General features: G+C 36.0%; 1 protein-coding gene across 2 annotated transcripts in view; it reads right to left on the bottom strand.

Moving 5' to 3' along the window:
- TRIM37 (tripartite motif containing 37) overlaps nucleotides 1–20,210 on the bottom strand; it is a 121,226-nt gene that overhangs the window by 50,843 nt on the left and 50,173 nt on the right. For both annotated transcript variants that reach the window (XM_063108987.1, XM_063108988.1), the window contains 5 exons: nucleotides 11,858–12,037; nucleotides 8,502–8,616; nucleotides 7,364–7,582; nucleotides 6,885–7,021; nucleotides 636–721 (listed from right to left, as the gene is read on the bottom strand). In XM_063108987.1, the coding sequence (XP_062965057.1) occupies nucleotides 636–721; nucleotides 6,885–7,021; nucleotides 7,364–7,582; nucleotides 8,502–8,616; nucleotides 11,858–12,037 (737 nt within the window). The remainder of the gene's footprint in view (nucleotides 1–635; nucleotides 722–6,884; nucleotides 7,022–7,363; nucleotides 7,583–8,501; nucleotides 8,617–11,857; nucleotides 12,038–20,210) is intronic.

Below are 20,210 nucleotides of genomic sequence, written 5' to 3' on the forward strand. Positions count from 1 at the left end.
TATAAAATGATCTCTCTAAAGATCCTCTGTAAGTCCAAGATTCAATGATTCTGTTCAGATAATTCTATAGTCAAGTCAGATACACAGATTAGACATATATCAGGGCTGGCCGGGTTAGAGGATGGTGCTGATAACACCAAGGGTAAGGGTTCGGATCCCCATACCAGCCAGCTGCCAACTAATAGAGAAAAGAAAAAAAGACATATATCAGAAAGAACAGTATAGAATATGAGCTTTGGATCCAGACAAACTCAGGGATCCAGTTACTCTCTTTCATTTACGAAACTGTGAAAACATGGCACGTTGCTTAATTTCTTTATGCATCAGTTTTTACATCTATACAAAAGTAAATATTATTAGAACCTATCTCAAAGAATTTTACAAGTAAACAAGACAAGGTACACATAAAGTGCTTCACACAGTGCCTCGTACATAAGAAAATTTTGCAAATGTTAGTTATTATTATTGTTTTAAATACCATTAGTAATATACACCCTAAAATCTATACTATAAGATATAGCACTTCCAACACTGTGAACCAGGTAGAGCAGTGGCTACCACCTATTAAAATATAATACGGTCAGAGAAGAGCAAAGAGAGAAGACGGAACGGCTTGTGGAGCTCGTCCTCTGTACCTAGAGGTCCCGCAGCAGCTGCATCTTCCATGAGTTCTCCTTCCTCCAATTCCATGTTGTTATATTCCACATCATTTTCTCCAGACCTAAGAATATACAAAATTCATCATTCTCATAGAGTAAATACAATTAACATTATTTGTCACACCTCAAATTGTATAACAATAATGCATGGCTTTCTCCTGTGAAGACAGGCTATTTGTAAATAAAAAAATGATGAGAAAAACTTTTGTCATTATAAAATATGTGAATAGTGCTAAAGTTCAAACGCTCTTTTTAAAATATCAAGATAGAGTGACAACATTTAATTTTCAAAACAGGAAATATGAGAACCACTGTAAGCGGAAGAGATCACAGCTTCCAAGAAGTGGTAAACTAACGGTAGTAAATTGGCTTAAAATATTACATTTTCACGTTTTAAAAAAAAGCCGTAGGACTGCTCCATTAGCCCAGCTGGTTAGAGGACAGTGTTATAACACCAAGGTCAAGGGTTCGGATCCCTGTTCCAGCCAGCTGCCAATGGAAAAGAAAAAAAAAAAAACCCAAATTACTGTATATAACTAAATGCTATTTTCCTAATGTTTCAGAAAAAAGAGTGTTGCTTCTTACTAGTCCTCACAAAGTGTTATACTAAAAACCACTCGTTATTACTTTATTTTACAAAAACCAAGTAATATTTGAAACAGTACCAATCCATGCTAGTTTTGGATATTTAGAGAAAGCTTAGTATCAGCTCATGGCCTGACAGTGTCAAGAGCTCTGCAGACCTGCTCTCTGGTAAAACTGGTAAAAATTATTTTAAAGACAACCACTTAAAGACTATGGAAATGATCCCAAGGGCATAGAGCAAATGAAGAAACATCTACTCCAGAAAATCTGTTAACCAAGGTCTGAGGTTCAATCCTTTTACTGGCCAGCTGCAGAAAAGAAAAGAAAAAAGAAAAGGAGAGAAGAGAAGAAAAGAAAGAAGAAATCTATCAAAATTTGGTAAGAACCATGTGTATCTGTGGTATTTGAACCAAGACCACTCCTTCTCCTTCTGATTCAGCAGTACAGAAATTCCACTCCAGACTGGTGCAACCAAGATCATAGGCATCCCACTTGCTGTAGCTCCCATGAGGAGGACTATATTCCTGGGAGGAGCAAGACATCAGCATTTCTCATTCTGTCCCCAGCTACTTGTTGCTGATACTAAGGTCCAGGCATGTGTGGCCAAGAGGTAGGGGATGGGGAGGGTTTCCCTTTTGCCCATTTGTGAAATAGAAGATCTACTTGGGTGCAGCATGCTGAGAATACTGGGGCCCAGACTGAGGTAGGAAGTGCTTGTTCCCCCTGGGATCCCGTTTCAGGCCACTCCCCTGGGTCTCAACCACTCACCTAGGACTCAAGCCACGCCTCTGAGTCCTAAACTACAGTGGCCTCCAGCACCTATTTTTGGCATCAGCACATGGAGACTGAGACCACAGGTGACAGATCTGTGTAATCTCAGTGAGCACCTAAAATACTTTAAGTGTATTTGGTGCATGTGGTGGAATTTGACCAGTGAACATGCTCTAAAAGAGACCAACTGAGCATGTGCAAGACTAGGTTACATAACTGGGAACCTTCCCCTTAGTTGAATATTCATTAGACAGCATGAATATATACAGATAGCAAAACTATAAAAGTTGAATCCAGGAAGAAGGCAGGGCTGTTGCTCATTCTCTGGAGCCAGCCTGCACTTTGCCTTTGAGGGGTATGTATCTGACTTTCTGTGTTAAACTTGCCTTCAGCATGCTGCTGTTCACTCTGGAGCCAGCCTGCACTTTGTCTATTGAGTGTGTATTTATTATTTTAAAATTAAAATTGCTGCAGCTGCTGCTCAGTCTCTGGAGCTAGGCCGCACTTTCCCTGTGAAGTCTGTATTTCTTATTCTTTACATTAAACCTATTTTCACTTTTTGCTGTGACTCTGCTCTTGAATTCTATCCTGTGGCAGAGTCAAGAACCTGGTAGAGGACAGAGTGGGTTGAGGTCAGCCATCAGACCTCCCCAGACCCTCTCCTCTACTGTCAAGATCACCTTTTCCCCAGCTTATCCAGAAGGTGGAGGTCCCAGTCCTGAAAAGGCAAGCTAAGAGGAGGTAAGGCTACTGTCCCCAACAATTAGCTCAGCTTCTGAAGTGAGAGGGAGAAGCACACCTCTGTCCCCACTCCAGCCTCAGAGCTTTGGCTCAGGAGAGAAACAAGCTATAAAACAGAGCCTCAAAGAAACATGCAACACTATTAGGAGCATAAAATAAAATACTAGGAAATGGAATCCACCAACATATAAAAAGAATTACACAGCATGACCAAGTGAGATTTATCTCAGGAATGCAAGGTTGGTTTAAAATCAACTAATGCAACATACCATATCAATAGAATAAAAAACATAAACCCCATGATCATCTGAATACACACAGAAAAAGCATCTGACAAAACCCAATACCCTTTCATAAAAAAAACACTCAGCAAACTAGGAATAGAAGAGAATTTCTTCAACCTGTTAAAGGACGACTACAAAAAACCCACAGTTAGCATCATACTTAGAGGGGAAAGAGAGTACACTTTCTCCCTAAGATCAAGAATAAGACACGGATGTCCACTCACCCCTATTCAACACCACACTGGATATTCTAGGCAGGGAAATTAGGCAAGAAAAACAAACAAAAGGCATCCAGATTAGAAAAGAAAATCTAAGTCTATTAAAAAATAACATGATTGTACATATAAAAACCCTAAAGAATCCACTAAAAAATTATTAGAAATAATAAATGAGTTCATCAAGGCTGTAGGATAAACAACTAATAGACAAAAATCAACTTCTTTTCTACACACTTGTAAAGAACAATTCCAAAATAAAAATTTAGAAATCAATTCCATTACAATAGCACCAAAAAAGAATAAAATATTCAGAAATGAATTTAACAAAATAAGGGCAAAATGTATATTCTGAAAACCACAAAACATTGTTGAAAGAATAAAAACTTTTGCTTGGCAAAAGACCCTGTTAAGAAGATGAAAACACAAGCTACAGAACAGGAGAAGCTACTGAAATATCGAGACATATTATCCAAACAAAAGCATATTATCCAAACAAATGACTAATACTAAGAATATATAAAGAACTCTCAAAACTCAACAGTAGTTGTAAGGGGCTGAAGGAAAGGGGAAATGGGAGTTAGTTTAATGAGTATGGCATTTCAGTCAGGTAAGTTATGTATACATTACTATAAGAAAAACTTCAACAGTTAAAATAATGAACAAAAACAATTCGATCAGAAAATAAGCAGAAAACATGAAGAGACATTTCACAAACAAGGATATACAGACGATAAATTAAGCAGATGAAAAGATGTTTAACATCATTAGGGGAATGCAAATTAAAACCGCAGTAAAATATCACTACACACCTAAAAACTGGTGACAATGCTAAACGCTGGTAAGGATGCAGAGAAACCGGATCACTCATCATACACTGCTGGGGAAAATGTAAAACAGTATGGCCATTCTGGAAAACCATTGGGCAATTTCTTCAAAAACTAAATACGCAATTACATTCGATCCAGCAGTTGCATTTATCCCTGAGAAATGAACACTTTCACTGACAAAAAACCTGTACACAGATGCTTATAGTAGCTTTATTTGTAACAGCCCTAAACTGGAAATAACACAGATGTCCTTCAACAAGTGAATGGTTGAAAATATCGAGGTACAGCCACAACACAGAGTACTCAGCAATAAAAAGGAACAAATATTGATACACACAATAACCTGAATAAACCTTCAGAGAACTGTGCTGAGTGAAAAAAGCCAGTCCCTTAAGGTTATATACTGTATGATGCCATTTATATAACATTTGTTAAATGACAAAATTACAGAAATGGAGAAAAGAGGAGTGGTTGCCAGGAGTTAAGGATAGAATTGAGGTGGCTGGAGAGTGGATGTATTAGCCCGTTTCTGTTGCTTATAACAAAATACATGAAACTGGGTAATTTGTAAGAAAATGAAATTTATTGCTTACAGTTTCAGAGGCTAGGAAGTCCAAAGTCCAGGGGAAACATCTGGTGACAGCTTTCTTTGGTGGTGACTTCAGTTGTCACTGAAGGGTATCACATTGTGAAATGATGGAGCAGAGAGAGCAGAGACTAACCCCCTCTCTTTTCAAAGCCCTCCAAACCACGTCTATGACCACTGTTATTAACCCATTCACTATGGCACAGTCCTACAATCTAATCACCGCTTCAAGGTCCCACCTTTCAATTACCATAATAGAATTTCTCACCCTCAACAGTTACAGTGGAGATTAAGTTTTGGGGGGGCATTCAACACAAGGCAGTGGGTGTGGCTACAAAGGGCAACATAAGGGATCCTTATGGTGACAGAAGTGTTATATATCTTTATTTATTTATTTTTTTGGCAGCTGGCCATTACAGGGATCGAAACCCTTGACCTTGGTGTTATAACACTGCACTGTAACCAACTGAGCTAACTGGCCAGCCCTTACACTTTGACTATATCAATGTCAATGTCCTGATTATAATTTTATGAGATGTTACCACCAGGGAAAACTATGTAAAGGGTTGGGATCTCTGTATTATTTCCTACGAGTGCATGTGAATCTACAATTACCTCAAAATAAAAATAAAAAAATAAACAGCAGGAAGAAAATACACAGTACTATTGTAGAAAGACTGAGGAGGTAGAAGGTGGACGAAGATGAGAGAAAGAAGGAAAGACCTGTTCAATGAATGTGTTCTAGTTAAAAATAAATGATGGGGACATGCCACAAGAACACAGGAGCTAGCTGTAACAGGTTCCCACTGGCCCAGTCTGGGATAATCTGAGCAATAAAATGAATAATGATAATAATGGATTAAACAATTTAATAATATAAGAATCCATGAGTTCTTATTAACAAATTAATTAATGATTAATCAATTAATGGGGCAGAGGGGAAAGCTCTTCCTTAAAGAACCCCAACTGATAAAAGTAGAAGAAATAATGGAATTAGAAAGTCATTTGGCAATCAAGACAGTAACCTTTTCCAAGTAAGAATCATCAAGGGACGGTAAACTAATGGGCAAAAAAGTAGGATGAGAAATAGCATATTTACAACCTCAAAATACGTCCCCAGGAGATACTTCTTAATTACAAAGAGAAAAGTAGTAATTTTAGAGTGGAGTAACCCGGCAAATACTACACTTCAACCAAGTGATGAAGATTAATCAATAGCAACGGGACAGACTGATGCCATGTGATCCCCTTCACCCCCATATGCTGTACTAAAATTAATACATTATCGCTTCTGTAGTATTCCTACCAAAGGTGCATGACCTCAATTTAATCATTAGGAAACATCAGACTAATCCAGGGAGTGATTATGAGGGACTTACTACAAAACAGCTATACTGTATTTCTCGTAAGTGTCAGTTACAAAAAACAAATTAGAAAAAGTGACCCAGATTGAAGCAGACTAAAGAGATTTAACAACTTAAATGCAACATGTGATCCTGGATTAGATCCTGGACCAGATGAAGGATATCACTAGCAAAATTTTTAAAAGGTTATAGTATTACATCAATGTTAATTTCCTGATTTTGATAACTGTACTATTGTTATGTAAGAAACATCCTTGTTTTTAGAAAACACACAAGAAGGGTATTCACTTAACCTCAAATATCTCAAAATTATATACGAAGAAAAAAAGAAATATAAGAAAACAAAATATTAACATCTAGGGAATGAATCTGTGTGAAATGAATAAAGAAATTCTTTGACCGGGTTGAGCATCTCTTATCCGAAATGCTTGGAACCAGAAATATTTCAGATTTTGAGATTTTTCAGATTTTGGAATATTTGCACAGATACCCCAATGAGCATTTCCCTTGAGCATCACATCAGTGCTCAAAGTTTCAGATTTTGGAGCATTTTGGATTTTGGGATTAGGGCTGCTCAGCCTGTAATGTTTTTGCAACTATTCTTAAGTATGGAATAATTTCAAAATTAAAATTAAAAGTTAAAGGAAAAATAAAAACTCTTGACTCAGAACACAGACATGAGGGAGGAAACGCTGTCTATTGGTCTTTCCTTCAAGTCCCTTTATTTATATAAGATACTCCTTATCAAGAAAAAAACTGCTAAATATGCCCACTTTTAAGCCTGAGTTAGTTAATATGCTTCTATTAATTATCCCTTAGATGCTGTGGTAGTGAATGTGGGACACTCACATAGTTTCTTCATCAATGTCATTCTCTTCTGTATTACTTGTTGCTGTGGAACTAGCAGAGGAACTGCTGCCATCGAGGTGATTTACTTCATCTTCACCAACAAAATCCAGATCCAGATCTCCATCTGAAAGCTCATGCTAGATCAAGGCAAAGAAAACAAGACTTCTATTCCAAATGCTTCCACTTAGTTGATCCTCCCATCGAGCCCATGAACCAAGCACCAAAGCATGATGCAGTTCGTTTTATAGAATGCAAGTTTTCTACAAAAAACTAATTTTTGGAACCATGAAATGCTATGATTCAACAACTTCTGACTTATAAACATTAATATTTATGGAAGGGCATAGGTACCTTGATAATGAAAATCAATGAACAAGATTTTCAGCACACTGTTTCCCCTATATTATATGTTGAAAACCATGACTCTATCATTTTGCTTATCAAACACATAATAAATCTAAATCTGGCTTAATTATTACATGATAATCTTCATTCTGAATCTTCTCCTCATCTTCTTCATCCTCTTTGGCCTCTCTTACAGAAGGTATAGTAGGACCACTCTCAAGAAGCATGTTCGAGCATGACCCAGACTTCTTAGCTCGTGTCTCCGGACCATCATCATTCTGGGGGCTGAGATGATTAGCTGGTGGTGACAAATCTCTTGATTTCTGAGATCGAGACAGCTCAATGGCAAGCCTCTTTTAAAACAAGAACAACACAAATAAACATTAGTCATAAGCAATGTCTCACTGGCACAGAAAATGCTTCAAGTAAAAAAAAAAATGCACAGATGTTCCTAAAACCATTCTTGAACCATCTCTCTCACCGCCTCCTGCCTTTTGTTTATGAAAAAAAAATCTACGACAAAGATAAACTGCCCCATTTATTCTCACCCTTCTTCTTCCTTCATATCCAGCCCAACCTATACACTTAGCAAATTGTACAGGGAATAAATGCAGTTTCAAATAGTAGTCTTAACATGAAAATCTCTGAAATTATGTATTTATTCGCATTTCCCCCCCTCATCTATCAACCATCTCAGCATCCCAAGCCTCCTACCCCATCCCAAGTTCCACTGGGAGAAAGAAACATTTCTTACATAATTTAGTTTACCACTGCAAAATAAAATTCATTAACTGATCTTCCCCAGAGATCATTCAACAATAGTGAGAGTTCAAGATGGGGAGCTTCCAATTGTTCTATAGCTTTGAATTCTCTAAATCCAAGTCAGCATGCAGAAGAGAAACGCCTAAGTCACTGAGAGCAACACAGTTTACTTCAAACTAGAGCAGCACCGTGCAACATAACTTCACACGATGATGCAAATGCTCTATATCTGCAATGCCTAATACTCGCACTTGAAGTGTGCTTACTGCAATTAAGGAACTGAATTTTTAACTTTAATTGAGTTAGATTTGCATAGCTGTATGTGGCCAGTGGCAAGTGAATTGGACAGTGAAGAACTAGAGACTCAAATGTGCTAAGAATGAGAAATAGGACAACTGAATTTTTTCCACAAAATTATAAAGAGCAGTAAATATCCGAAATGATTATAACTGTAATAAGCCAAAAGGACAATATGAAACACTAAACCAGAAATAGATGTTATTTCTTTACCTCTTTAAGGTTGTTTATTTGTTGGATATAACTAGTCTGTGTAGCTTCCAACTGGGTAATATACCAGTGCTGGTCCCGGCATTTTTGAAAAAAAGTTGGTGAACGTACCTGAAACCTTAACAGAAAAGCTCCACATGAAAAATAACCCAAACAGTAAAAAATTATCAATCTAGCCTTAAATTTGTAAGTACAAATTCTATAATTTTAGTTCACTTGATTATAAGGACAAAACTCAAGTCAACTCAGAGCTTGTGGTACTTACTGTTTACACGTTATCCACAAATTATAGTGAGACAAGCTTCTGAAAAGTCAGCTGTCTAAACTCAAACTACACTTGGTAACAAACAAGTCCTGAGGGATTCCCCTTGGGGGGGTGCGAGGGGAATCTCTGACCCAGGTGGGTCCCCATGCTTGCTGACCACTCACACCCACCAGACAGAACTTAAAGGAAAAGCTTTTTATTTCAGAAGATGCTGACTGGGAGACAGAGGGTGAAGTCCCAACTGCCTCCCCAATGGACTAAGGGCTGAGGTTCATATAGGTAAATGTATCAGGGAGACAGGATATCTTCAAGTGTGAGGACAGCTGCTTCTTGCTTTGAGAGATTGTATCGGGTGAGACACGACAACTGCTTTCAAAACAATCTTAGTTCATCATTAAGGGCTAGCTGAAAGGGGAAAACAGAGTTAGTTCCACAGTATACATGAGCGTAGGGAGTCTTCTATGTTTGCACCCTTTTCAAAAGAAATAACATTGTATATAGTGGTTAAATTCCCAAACTACCCTACTAAAGCATATTTATTATAATAATGTGGCTCAAATACAGTGATGATTTGGGAAGAAGAGGACCATGCTGTGCAGCAAGGAGGAAGATAACACTTTACTGCCCCTTTCTTGCCTAGGTCAGGCCCTAGCAAAATTTGCAGTTTGTTTTAAGTGCTGTTCTTTTTATTTCCCTATTCCATCTCACATTTCCATATTTCTTGCCCTACAGAAAAATTACTTACTGGGTCAACCACCCACTGGGACCGCTTTACTGTCCCCCAAAGACCTGCATGTTCTAAATAAACTATATTCTCAACCCTTCGAGATAGAAGCTTAAAATCAAAACTCTCCATATCATGATATGGCATATTTCAGCTAGGGTTAGGAAAGAAGTATCTATATTAAACTGTATTAGTGGGTAAGTGATAGAAACTTCATCTATACAGTTGTTTGTATTTAAAATATTTTACTACTACTTATTAAAGCAAACAGACCTCTATCTTTGTTATATAGCCTAACATGACTCCTTTTACAGGGGAAAAAAACTGCAGTACGAGTTTAAAGATGCTTTTGAAGAAAGTAACAGCCACAATGCAAGACTAATTTGGAAATCTTTTTCTCTCACCCCTTCCACCCCTTCCATCCTGGCACCCTTATATTAGCTAACATTCAGTTTTCTCTAGGATTATACACCTAGTGTAACCTACTGAACATCTAATAGTTATCTGCAGCAGATAGTCAAGGATACTGTGATATTATAAAAATATATATTTTGGTCTTCATCCTCATCTCCTGACATATAACTCCTAAAATCCTTACAATATCCAAAGTGCTGTCTTATTAGTATGCTAATAAGTTGACTAATGGCTGGCAGCCCCTGGGTAGCTTCGGGATGGAGGCTGGACACAGGAAAGACCAAGGTGGGACTTTTAGTGTGTCCCCCCCCAATCTCTGGGGAGGGGAGAGGGGCTGAAGGTTAAGTTGATCACCAGTGGCCAATAATTTAATCAATCATGCCTATATAATAAAATCTCCACAAAAACCCAAAAGGCCTGGGTTTGTGGAGATTCCAGATAGCAGAACATGTGGAATTTCCTGGTGGGTGGCATGCCCATGGAGAGCATGTAAGCTCTGTGCCCCTTCCCCTACACCTTGCCCTATGTATCGCTACATCTGTATCCTTTGTGAACTTTTTAATAAACCAGTAAAGGTTAAGTGTTTCCCTGAGTTCTGTGAGCCGCTCAGCAAATGAATCAAACCCTAGGAGGGGGTTGTGCGAACCCCAATTTACAGCCAGTCAGTGAGGCGCACTCATAAAACAACCTGTAGCTTGCAACTGGCATCAGAAGTAGCGGGGGTGGTCTTGAGGACTGAGCCCTCAACTTGTGGGATCTGATGCTATCTCCAGGTAGATAGTGTCAGAATTGAATTAGAGAACACCCAGTTGGGGCCACTACAGAATTTCTGGCTTGCTTGCTGGAGGAGAGAAAATCTCTCACACATTTCATCACAGAACTTGGTCTTCTGTGTTGATAATTGTGCTGATTAAGAGTACAAAGAAAGGGCCGCGCCCATGGCACACTCGGTAGAGTGCGGCGCTAGGAGCGCGGCGATGCTCCCGCCGCGGGTTCGGATCCTATATGGGGATGGCCGTTGCACTCACTGGCTGGGTGCCAGTCACGAAAAAGACAAAAAAAAAAGAGAGAGTACAAAGAAAAACACTCATTTTGTGTTTTTTCACGTACACAGATACTCATGCATGACAGGGCAGTAGATAGTAAAGGTTGACATAATAGCAACTCATTTATCCAGCATGCTCAAGAACAAAGAACTCGAAATAAGAGAAACTTACGAGTATATTCGATCACTCTCGAGGAAAAAAACTTTAAAAATTGTTTTGATGAAAACTTTCTAAACTGTTAAATACTCTGAAATATGTTATGAAAATATGTTCAGAATATATTGGATCTTTTTTATAAATATTCAAGTTCTCATTTTAATCATCAAATTATAACATCATGTAATAATGCTCAGACACTTCTAACCTATAAAGGCTATCCCAACATTAAATGGGGCTACTGTTTTATCAGCACCGCACTCTCCCGAGTGAGCCACGGGCCGGCCCGGGGCTACTGTTTTATAGCGGTGTTTACTTTCTCGCCTTTCTTGCAAATAACACACCAACAAGCATTACTTGCTGGTTTTCACCCATTTTCATCTCTATTCCCTACTTTCAATTTGCTATTATTTAGGAAAAAAACAAGTCATTTTGAAAAATTAAGCTTATAAAACCAATCATCCAAATATACATATCAAGGTAAAAAATAAGCAGTTGTTCCCTCACTATTCTTAGATTTACAAATGGTGAGGTTACTAGAAATTCAATATATAAATGGGACATTACTAAATTTACTGGAAGTAGTAGTTTTCTTTTTACTGGAATCACCAACTAGATGTCAAACAAATGTTTTACTTTTATTATCCACGAGTACATAGGCCATATTCACCTTTGCTAAATGAATGAACTTTGAAATAAAGCCCTGATAATATTATCCCCTAACGATAAAAACCACAGTACCAAATGCTATTACCTTAAAATAACTGTATCATTTTGTCGATTCAAGTATCCTTCATTAGCAAGTAAGTCCAAACGGAAAAATCTATTATAGCCCCAGCATTCTCCAACTTCAAAATCAGATGCAAATTCTCGAATGATATTTTTGGTAGGATCATTGCAGGATTGGTGAACCATCTCTACACGATATTCATATCTAAAATATAAAAACAGACTATTAATACAAAGTTATTAGTAAAATAAGAATAAAAGACAAACTCATCTAAACATGAAGTAAGGTCATCAAGTAATTACCTTGAAGAAACTTATTGATACATACAGTTACATTTCTTTCAGAAATGAATGTATCATTTGTAAAAACAGCAGTATTTCGTATGTGCCACAAAAACACATACGAAATACTCACAAAAATATGTACCAATATCAGGTATAAAATAGCTCAAAAAGTAAATAAATTTTGTATAAAAAAGGGCTTTTGTTTGTTTTACCAATGTCATAGATTTTTCCATATATTCATTACTTATATTTCCTCATATATGAATATTCTGTCATTTTTATTCTCCTTTGGGGTTTATCACCATGCAATTTTTAAACATAAATCTTAAAATACTATATTTTTCCAATACAAGTTACAATAAAGCAATTTATTGTGCATTCAGAAATTCAAGGCTATAACATTTCCTAGTAGAAAGTAGGTATACGTTGGGAAAGCCAGTATATTCTGATTTCCATATCCTACTGTATAAAATTTTCAAGTTTACAAAAAGATAAAGAGATTAAAAGTCTATAAACTTTTGTGCATCAAAGAACATTATCAAGAAAGTGAAAAGACAAGCTACCAAATAGGAGAAACTATTCGCAAATCATACATCTGATAAACATTTAGTATCCAAAATATGTAAAGAATTCTTATAAGGTAAAAAATCAAAGGCAACCCAATTTAAAAATGGGCAATGGACATAAAGAGACATTTTCCAAAGACAATATACAAATGGCCAATAAGTACATGAAAAGATGTTCAACTTCACTGGTCATTAAGGAAATGCAAATCAAAACCACAACAAAATACCACTTCATACCCACTAGGATGGCTGTAATTAAGAACAAAAAACAAGTGATATTGAGGATATGGAGAAATATGAAACCTCATATGCTGCTGGTGGGAATATAAAATTGTGCTGCCACAGTGGAAAACAATTAAGTGTTTTCCTCAAAAAGTTAAATACAGAATTACCAAGTTGCCATACAATCCAGCAAATTCCATGATCAAGTATTTATTCAAAAGAAAAATATATGTCCACAAAAAAATGTGTATACGAATATTTATAGCATCATTATTCATAATAGCCAAAAGGTGGAAACAAGCCAAACATCCATCAACAATGAATGAATTGTGATATATACATACAATGAAATATTACTCAGCCATACAAATGACACATGCTTCAACATGCTATGTGAAAGAAGCCAAACACAAAAGGTCTCATACTGTATGACATTCTGTATGAAATATCCAGAATAATAGGCCAATCAACAGAGAAAGCAGAGTAGTAGTTGTCTAGAGATTGGGTAAGGAGAGAATGGGAAGTGTTTACTTAATTGGTACGGGTATCCTGGGCTGATAAAAACATTTTGAAACCAAAGAGAGGTGTGTTTGCACAACATTGTGAACGTGCTAAATTCCACCAAATTGTACATTTTTAAATGGCTGACTGTATGCAATGTGAATTTCACCTCAAAAAAATAAGCTTTTACTTCTATTCAAAACATGAGTATCACGAAAACTCAAAACTCACAAAGAAGTTAAGAGTATTGAATATCTGGGGGAAAAAGACATTACCAGTCAAATATCCCTAATCCCAAAATCCAAAATCTGAAATGCTCCAAAATCCGATAGTTTTTGAGCACTGACATGACACCACAAGTGGAAAATTCCACATAAGGCCTCACGTGACGAGCTGCAGTCAAAATGGTATGTAATATTTCTTATTGCTAAGTACTTATGTGTGAATAAATGTAAGAAAATGACTGCTTATTGATAGCATATACATTCAGAGTCAGGAATGACGGTAATGCCCAACAACTACAGATTGTCCACACGGGTGGCTGAAATACTGACATCTTTGCTTTCTGATAGTTCAATGTACCCAAACTTTGTTTCATGCACAAAATTATTTAAAATATTGTATAAAATGACCTTAAGGCTAGTGTATGAGGTGTATATCAGACATGAATGAATTTCATGCTCAAATTTCAGTCCCATCCCCCCAAAATCTTATTTTGTATATGCAAATATCCCAAAATCCAAAAAACTCTGAAATCCGAAACACTTCTGGGTCCCAAGCATTTCGGATAAGGGATACTCAACCTTCAATACAAATGGTCAAATATATCTAGGATCAAGTACAGGTAAAAGCTTAAAATTCATATAAAAGTTGCCGAAAAATCAGTTGTTTTGTAGGAAAAGGTATATAATGTTTAACAAAAGGTCATTCTTTTATCTTCATTTGTTCTTTAAAATTATGACAGATAGATCTATGTTTCTTTTTTACTTTTTTTTTTTTTTTGTCTTTTTCGTGACCGGCACTCAACCAGTGAGTGCATCGGCCATTCCTATATAGGATCCGAACCCGCGGCGGGAGCGTTGCCGCGCTCCCAGTGCCGCACTCTCCCGAGTGCGCCACAGGCTCGGCCCGATAGATCTATGTTTCTAACAAATATGGAGATTAACTCAACTTAAATTATTTACATAGCATCTCAACCCCAATCTTAGATGAAACTAAAACCTTAAAACTTAATGCTACAACATAAATTCTTTCCCTCTATCAAACTGAAAGTCTGTTCATATTTAACGGGACTGTTACTCTCTCTAGGGAAATTTCTACTGCTTCCTTAAACTCAAAGAAATTCCCTTCTCTAAAACAGCAGTCACTCAGCAAGCACTGTTAAGAGTCAATTCCAGGATGCTGCTCATGTGCAAATTTCCCCTGAAACCTTACACCTTTTAAATATATTTAAGCATAATGAAATTATGCAAGTGCTTCTGCAGAATCCCAACTGATATTAACATTTACTAGACTATGATACAATTATTTAAGTTTTTATTGCATATTTTAGCAGTTAAACTCTAAATTCATAACTGAATGTTTCAATATTTAATGAAAAAGTACTCAGAATTCTTCTCTAGGCTTACTGAAATGTTAAGTGTATCTTTTTTGTTCTTGTTCTTAAAGTATCTGTTTTTATCAGAATAAAAGATTTCCCTTAAGATATTTAGATAAGATCTAACAAATACACAAATTACGATTTTTCTAAACATGATATTATTATGTTTAATATTATTTTATTATCAACGATAATGTTATTACTGTTTGTAAGACAGTGTAAGTTCCTGATGTGTATAAAGTCAGTAATGAAAGGATTAAGATGAAACCAGTATCAATGGCAATAGAAATGTCACAAAATCTACATGTCAGTAAAACAAGAAGTAGAATTTTCCCAAGGCAAGAAACAGAGGCAAATCAGGAAATAGATTAATCAAAAGAAACAAAGAGAGGCCCAAGATTAATAGTAGTCACAGGGGCATAAACAAAATCCTATGATCACTGAACTTCTTAAAATCTGGCCCAAGATCAACCATTATCTTCCAACCACAAGGGCTGATTTCAGGAAACCAAACAGAACTTGGTGGTTAAGAACAAAGAACACAGTCAGAGATACCTGTTTAACTCAGATGTTTCAGTCCCAATGCTCAACTTGAGTGAATTACTTAACTAAGCTATTGTATTCCCATCTGCGAAACAGGAGTGATAACAGAACCTATAGTTTCCAAAGTTGTAGTTAAGGCGAAATGAGACATGTAAATCATAGTGCCTGGCACAAATATTCAGCAGCTGTTAGCAGTTGGAATAACGATACAGGTTAGTCCAATGTTTCAGATCACACAGCAGATTTGGAGCAGAGCTATGATCAAAACACAATATACAAGCCAGAATCCTTTCCATTCTACCAGCCATATTCACAGTTTGATTCATTAGTGGCAGTGAGTATATTCTTCATTAAGATTAGTCTATTCAAGTGTAGCCATCATACCCCAGGGGGCAGTCCCTATGATCCTTTCAAGGATCCACAAAGTCAAAACCATTTTTATAATAACACTGTTATCTACCTTTTTCACTGTGTTGATATTTGCACTAATGGTGCAAAAGCAATGGTAGTTAAAATGTACCAGTGGTCATTATACTATTCACTGCCACACACTTTTAGACTAAAAAAAAATGTCAGTGTCTCAAGAACGTCTTTGATGAAGTAGCAAAAATGACTAATGTTATTAAACCTCAATGCTTGGGTGTCACAAAATTGGAACTACGCATAAAGTATCTGCGCTGTGTGGTGATGTGCAATGGTGGTCTCAGAAAAATCACTCTGTTCAACTTAATTATAATCTAAATTAGTCACCTTTTTCGGGTGAAACATCAAATTTAAAGAACTAACAAACAATGGTTATTCAGTTGTGGATATCTGGAAGACATTTTCTGGACCAAAGCAACTAAGGTAAACAACTGTCAGTATTTGTTACCAGTGATAAAACACAAGCTTTCCAATAAAAAATCATAATTGTGGAAAATGTGCCACTATGAGTTTAAAAGCTTTCCAATACTTCAAAACTCCAATACTTCATTCTTCCTGGTAAAAACAGTGATATTAATGAACGGGATTATTTCATATTACATAATGAAATATGTCAACTGCATATTCAGTAAACCACTACAATAATCAATGCATGATGTTACAAAAATCACAAAAGGGTAAAAAATCCATTCAAAGTACAAGACAGACCAATGGAGTTTTTGTTTTTTGTTTTTTGATTAAACAGGCTTCATTGAAGTATAACTGAAACATATTTGAAGTGTACAATTTGATATGTTTTGACATCATCACAATCAAGATACTACACATATCCATCATCCCCAAAAATTTCCCCTGCCTTTTGTAACCCTCCCTCCCTCTCAATACTCCCCACCAACCTTGCCTATCCTCCCCATTTGGAAGCAACCACACATCTGCATTCTGTCACCATATATTACGTTTGCATTTTCGAGAGTTTTATTATGCATGTGTTTTTTTTCCTGGTTTCTTTCACTAAAAACAATCAATTTAAAATTCATCCATGTTGTTGTCTGTATCAGTTCATACCGTTTTATTGCTGAGTGATATTCCATTGTACGGACATAACAAAACCTGTTTGTCCATTCATCTGTTGATGGAAATTAGGGATGATTGTAATTGATTATTACAAATAAAGCTGCTATGAATATTTGTGTAAAAGTCTTTACATGGACATACAGTACCTTTTCTTTCGGGTAAATACCTAGGAGTAGATTAGCCAGGTAATGCACTAAGTGTATGTTTAGCTTTTTAACAAACCACCAAATGGTTTACAAAAGTGGCTGTACATTTCACATTCCAAACAGAAATGTATGAGACTTCAAATTTCTCCACATCCTTGCCAACACCTGGTATAATCTTTTTAGTTTCAGCCACTCTAACAGAGTGTAGTGGGATCATACTGTGGTTCAATTGACTCCCCTAATGACCATGCCACTAAATATTTTACCTAATCTTATTTTGCCATCCATATTTCTTTAGTGAGGCATTTAACAAACCTTTCGCCTATTTGAGGAGGGAAAGCTGTTTATTTTTTATTATTGAGTTTTCCTTTTTTCTTCCATATTCTGGATTCAAATCCATCATCAGATCAATGCTTTACAGAGATTTTCTCCCAGTCTGCGCCTTGTCTTCCTTCCTGTAACAGTGTATTTTGAGTTTATAATTTTCACAAAATCTAATTTATAAATATGATCTCTTACAGATTGTGCTTTTGAGTTTTATCTAAAATATTACTGCCTAATCCAAAATCACAAATGTTCTGTTTTTTTCTGTAAGTTTTATAGTTTTAAGATTTAAATTTACGTCTATGATGAATTTTGAGTTAATGTGTATAAGGTATGAGGTATGGATCCCAGTGCATTCTTTTTTTGCATATGAATATTGAAATATTCAAGCATAATTTGTTGAAAAGACTATCCTCTTTCCATCACACTGCCTTTACATCTTTATCAAAAAGCAGTTGTCCTTATACATGTGGGTTTACGTCAGGACTCCCTGAGTATTATATTCTACTGATCTATTTCTCTATCCTCGTGCTAATACTGTGCTTTTTTGTTTACTATAGCTTTACTGTAAGTCTAAAAATCATGCAGTGTTAGCTCTTAAATTGTGTTTTCTTTTGATTTCAATAATTTTCTCTATTGCTTCCCTATTTTTGATTTCATTGGATTCTACTTTGATCATTATTATTTCCTTTCTTCTGCTTACTTTTCATTGAATGTGCTCTTCATTTTTCTACTCTATGAAAGTAAAAGTAGAGGTCATTGACTTGAGACCTTTCTGCTCTTCACTTTACATGGGCATTTAGTGCTATAAATTTCCACCTACCTACTGCTTTTGCAACATACTACGACAAATTCTAGTATATTGTTTTCATTTTCATTTAGTTAAAAGTAAAATTTAAAAATCCCTTATGATTTCCTCTTTGATCCAGGGGTTATTAGAAGTGTTATTTAGCTTTCAAATATTCTGGCATTTTCAAAATATTTGTTATGAATTTCTAAATGAATAACATTTTGGTCAGAGAATATACTTTGAATGAGTTGAGTCCTTTTAAATTTATTGATATATGTTTTATGACGCAGGATATGGTCTATCTTGGTACATGTTCTGTGTGCACGTAAGAATAGTCTGAATTCTGCTACTGATGGATGAAATATTCTACATATGTCAATCAGGTCACGTTGGTTGGTAGTGTTATTCAAGTGTACTATCATCTTGATGATTTTCTGCCCATTTGTTGTTATGTTACTTGAGAAAAGGATATTTATCTATTTCTCCTTACAGTTCTATCAGTTTTTGCTTCATGTATTTTGAGTATCTGTTAGCAGAGGCATAAACATAATGTTTAGAATTATGTCCTCTTGATTAACTGATTTTTTTTTTTTTTTTTTTACCACCATGAAATGAGCTTCTTTATCTCTGGAAATATTCTGTGCTTTGAAATCTACTTTGTATGATACTAAATTAACTATTCCAACTTGCTTTTGACTAGTACCGGCACGGTATATCTTTATATTTAAAGTGCATTTCTTTTGGATAGCATACACTTGAGTCTTGCTTTTTCAGCCAATGTGACAATCTTTGCCTTTCATTTGGGGTGTTTGGACTATTTACATGAACACATTTTAGTATTTATCCCTTTATCCTTTGTTACCTTTTCCATCTTCCTGCCTTCTTTAAGATTAAGTATTTACTTTATAATTCCATTTTATCTCCTTTGTTGCTTTATTAGTTATATGTGTTATTTCATCAGTGGCTTTATAGTTTGTAATGGTATGCTTAATAATTCCACTGTCTTCCCCCATAAGATATCCATATCCTAATCCCTGGAACCTCTGTATGTTATTTTCTATGGAAAATAAGGGGGCACTCCACCATGAATAAGCTAAGTATTTTGAGATGAGGGAATTATCCTGGATTATTCAGGTAGTCCCTAAAACATGATCACAAGTGTCTTTATAAAAGGAAAGCAGAGGAAGATGTGACAGAGATAAGTTTCTTAAAAACGGCAAGTCAACATGACCATGAAGGCAGAGACTGAAGTGATATGGTTACAAGCCAAGGAACGCTGGCAACCAAAAGAAGCTGGAGGAGGCTTTTGGAGCAAGCACAACTGTGATGAAACCTTGACTGGCCTAGCAATAGATTTCAAATTTCTGGACTCTAAAACTGGAAGGAAATACATTTCTGTTGTTTTATGCCACAAAATTTGTGGTAATTTGTTGCAGCACGTCAAGGAAATGAATACAGTAGTATATATCCTTGACTTAAAACAGTCTGGCTTTCACGGGTATTATACCACTTTACATACAATGTCAGACTCTTACAACATTATATATCTATGTGCTCCGCTTTTGGTCTTTGTTATTGGTATCATGCATTCTACTTCTACATATGTTAGAAATCCCAAAATACAATGCTTTTATTTTTGTTTAGTCAATTCTCTTTCAATGTTTACCACTGGTTTTGAGCAATTTGATTATGAGGTTCTTTGGTGTTTTCTTCATGTTTCATGTGTGTATAGTTCATTAAGCTACCTGGATCTGTGGGTTTAAAGTTTTCATCAAGTTTGGAAAAGTCTACCATTATTTTTTCACCCCTTCCCCTCCTCCAGAGACCCCAATTATCAGTATACTAAGCTGCTTGAAGTTGTTTCACCATTTTGGAATTCTTTTTTCTACGTGTCATTCTGAATA

This window comes from Cynocephalus volans, chromosome 10 (assembly GCF_027409185.1).
Source record: "Cynocephalus volans isolate mCynVol1 chromosome 10, mCynVol1.pri, whole genome shotgun sequence".
In the NCBI taxonomy this organism is placed as follows: domain Eukaryota; kingdom Metazoa; phylum Chordata; class Mammalia; order Dermoptera; family Cynocephalidae; genus Cynocephalus; species Cynocephalus volans.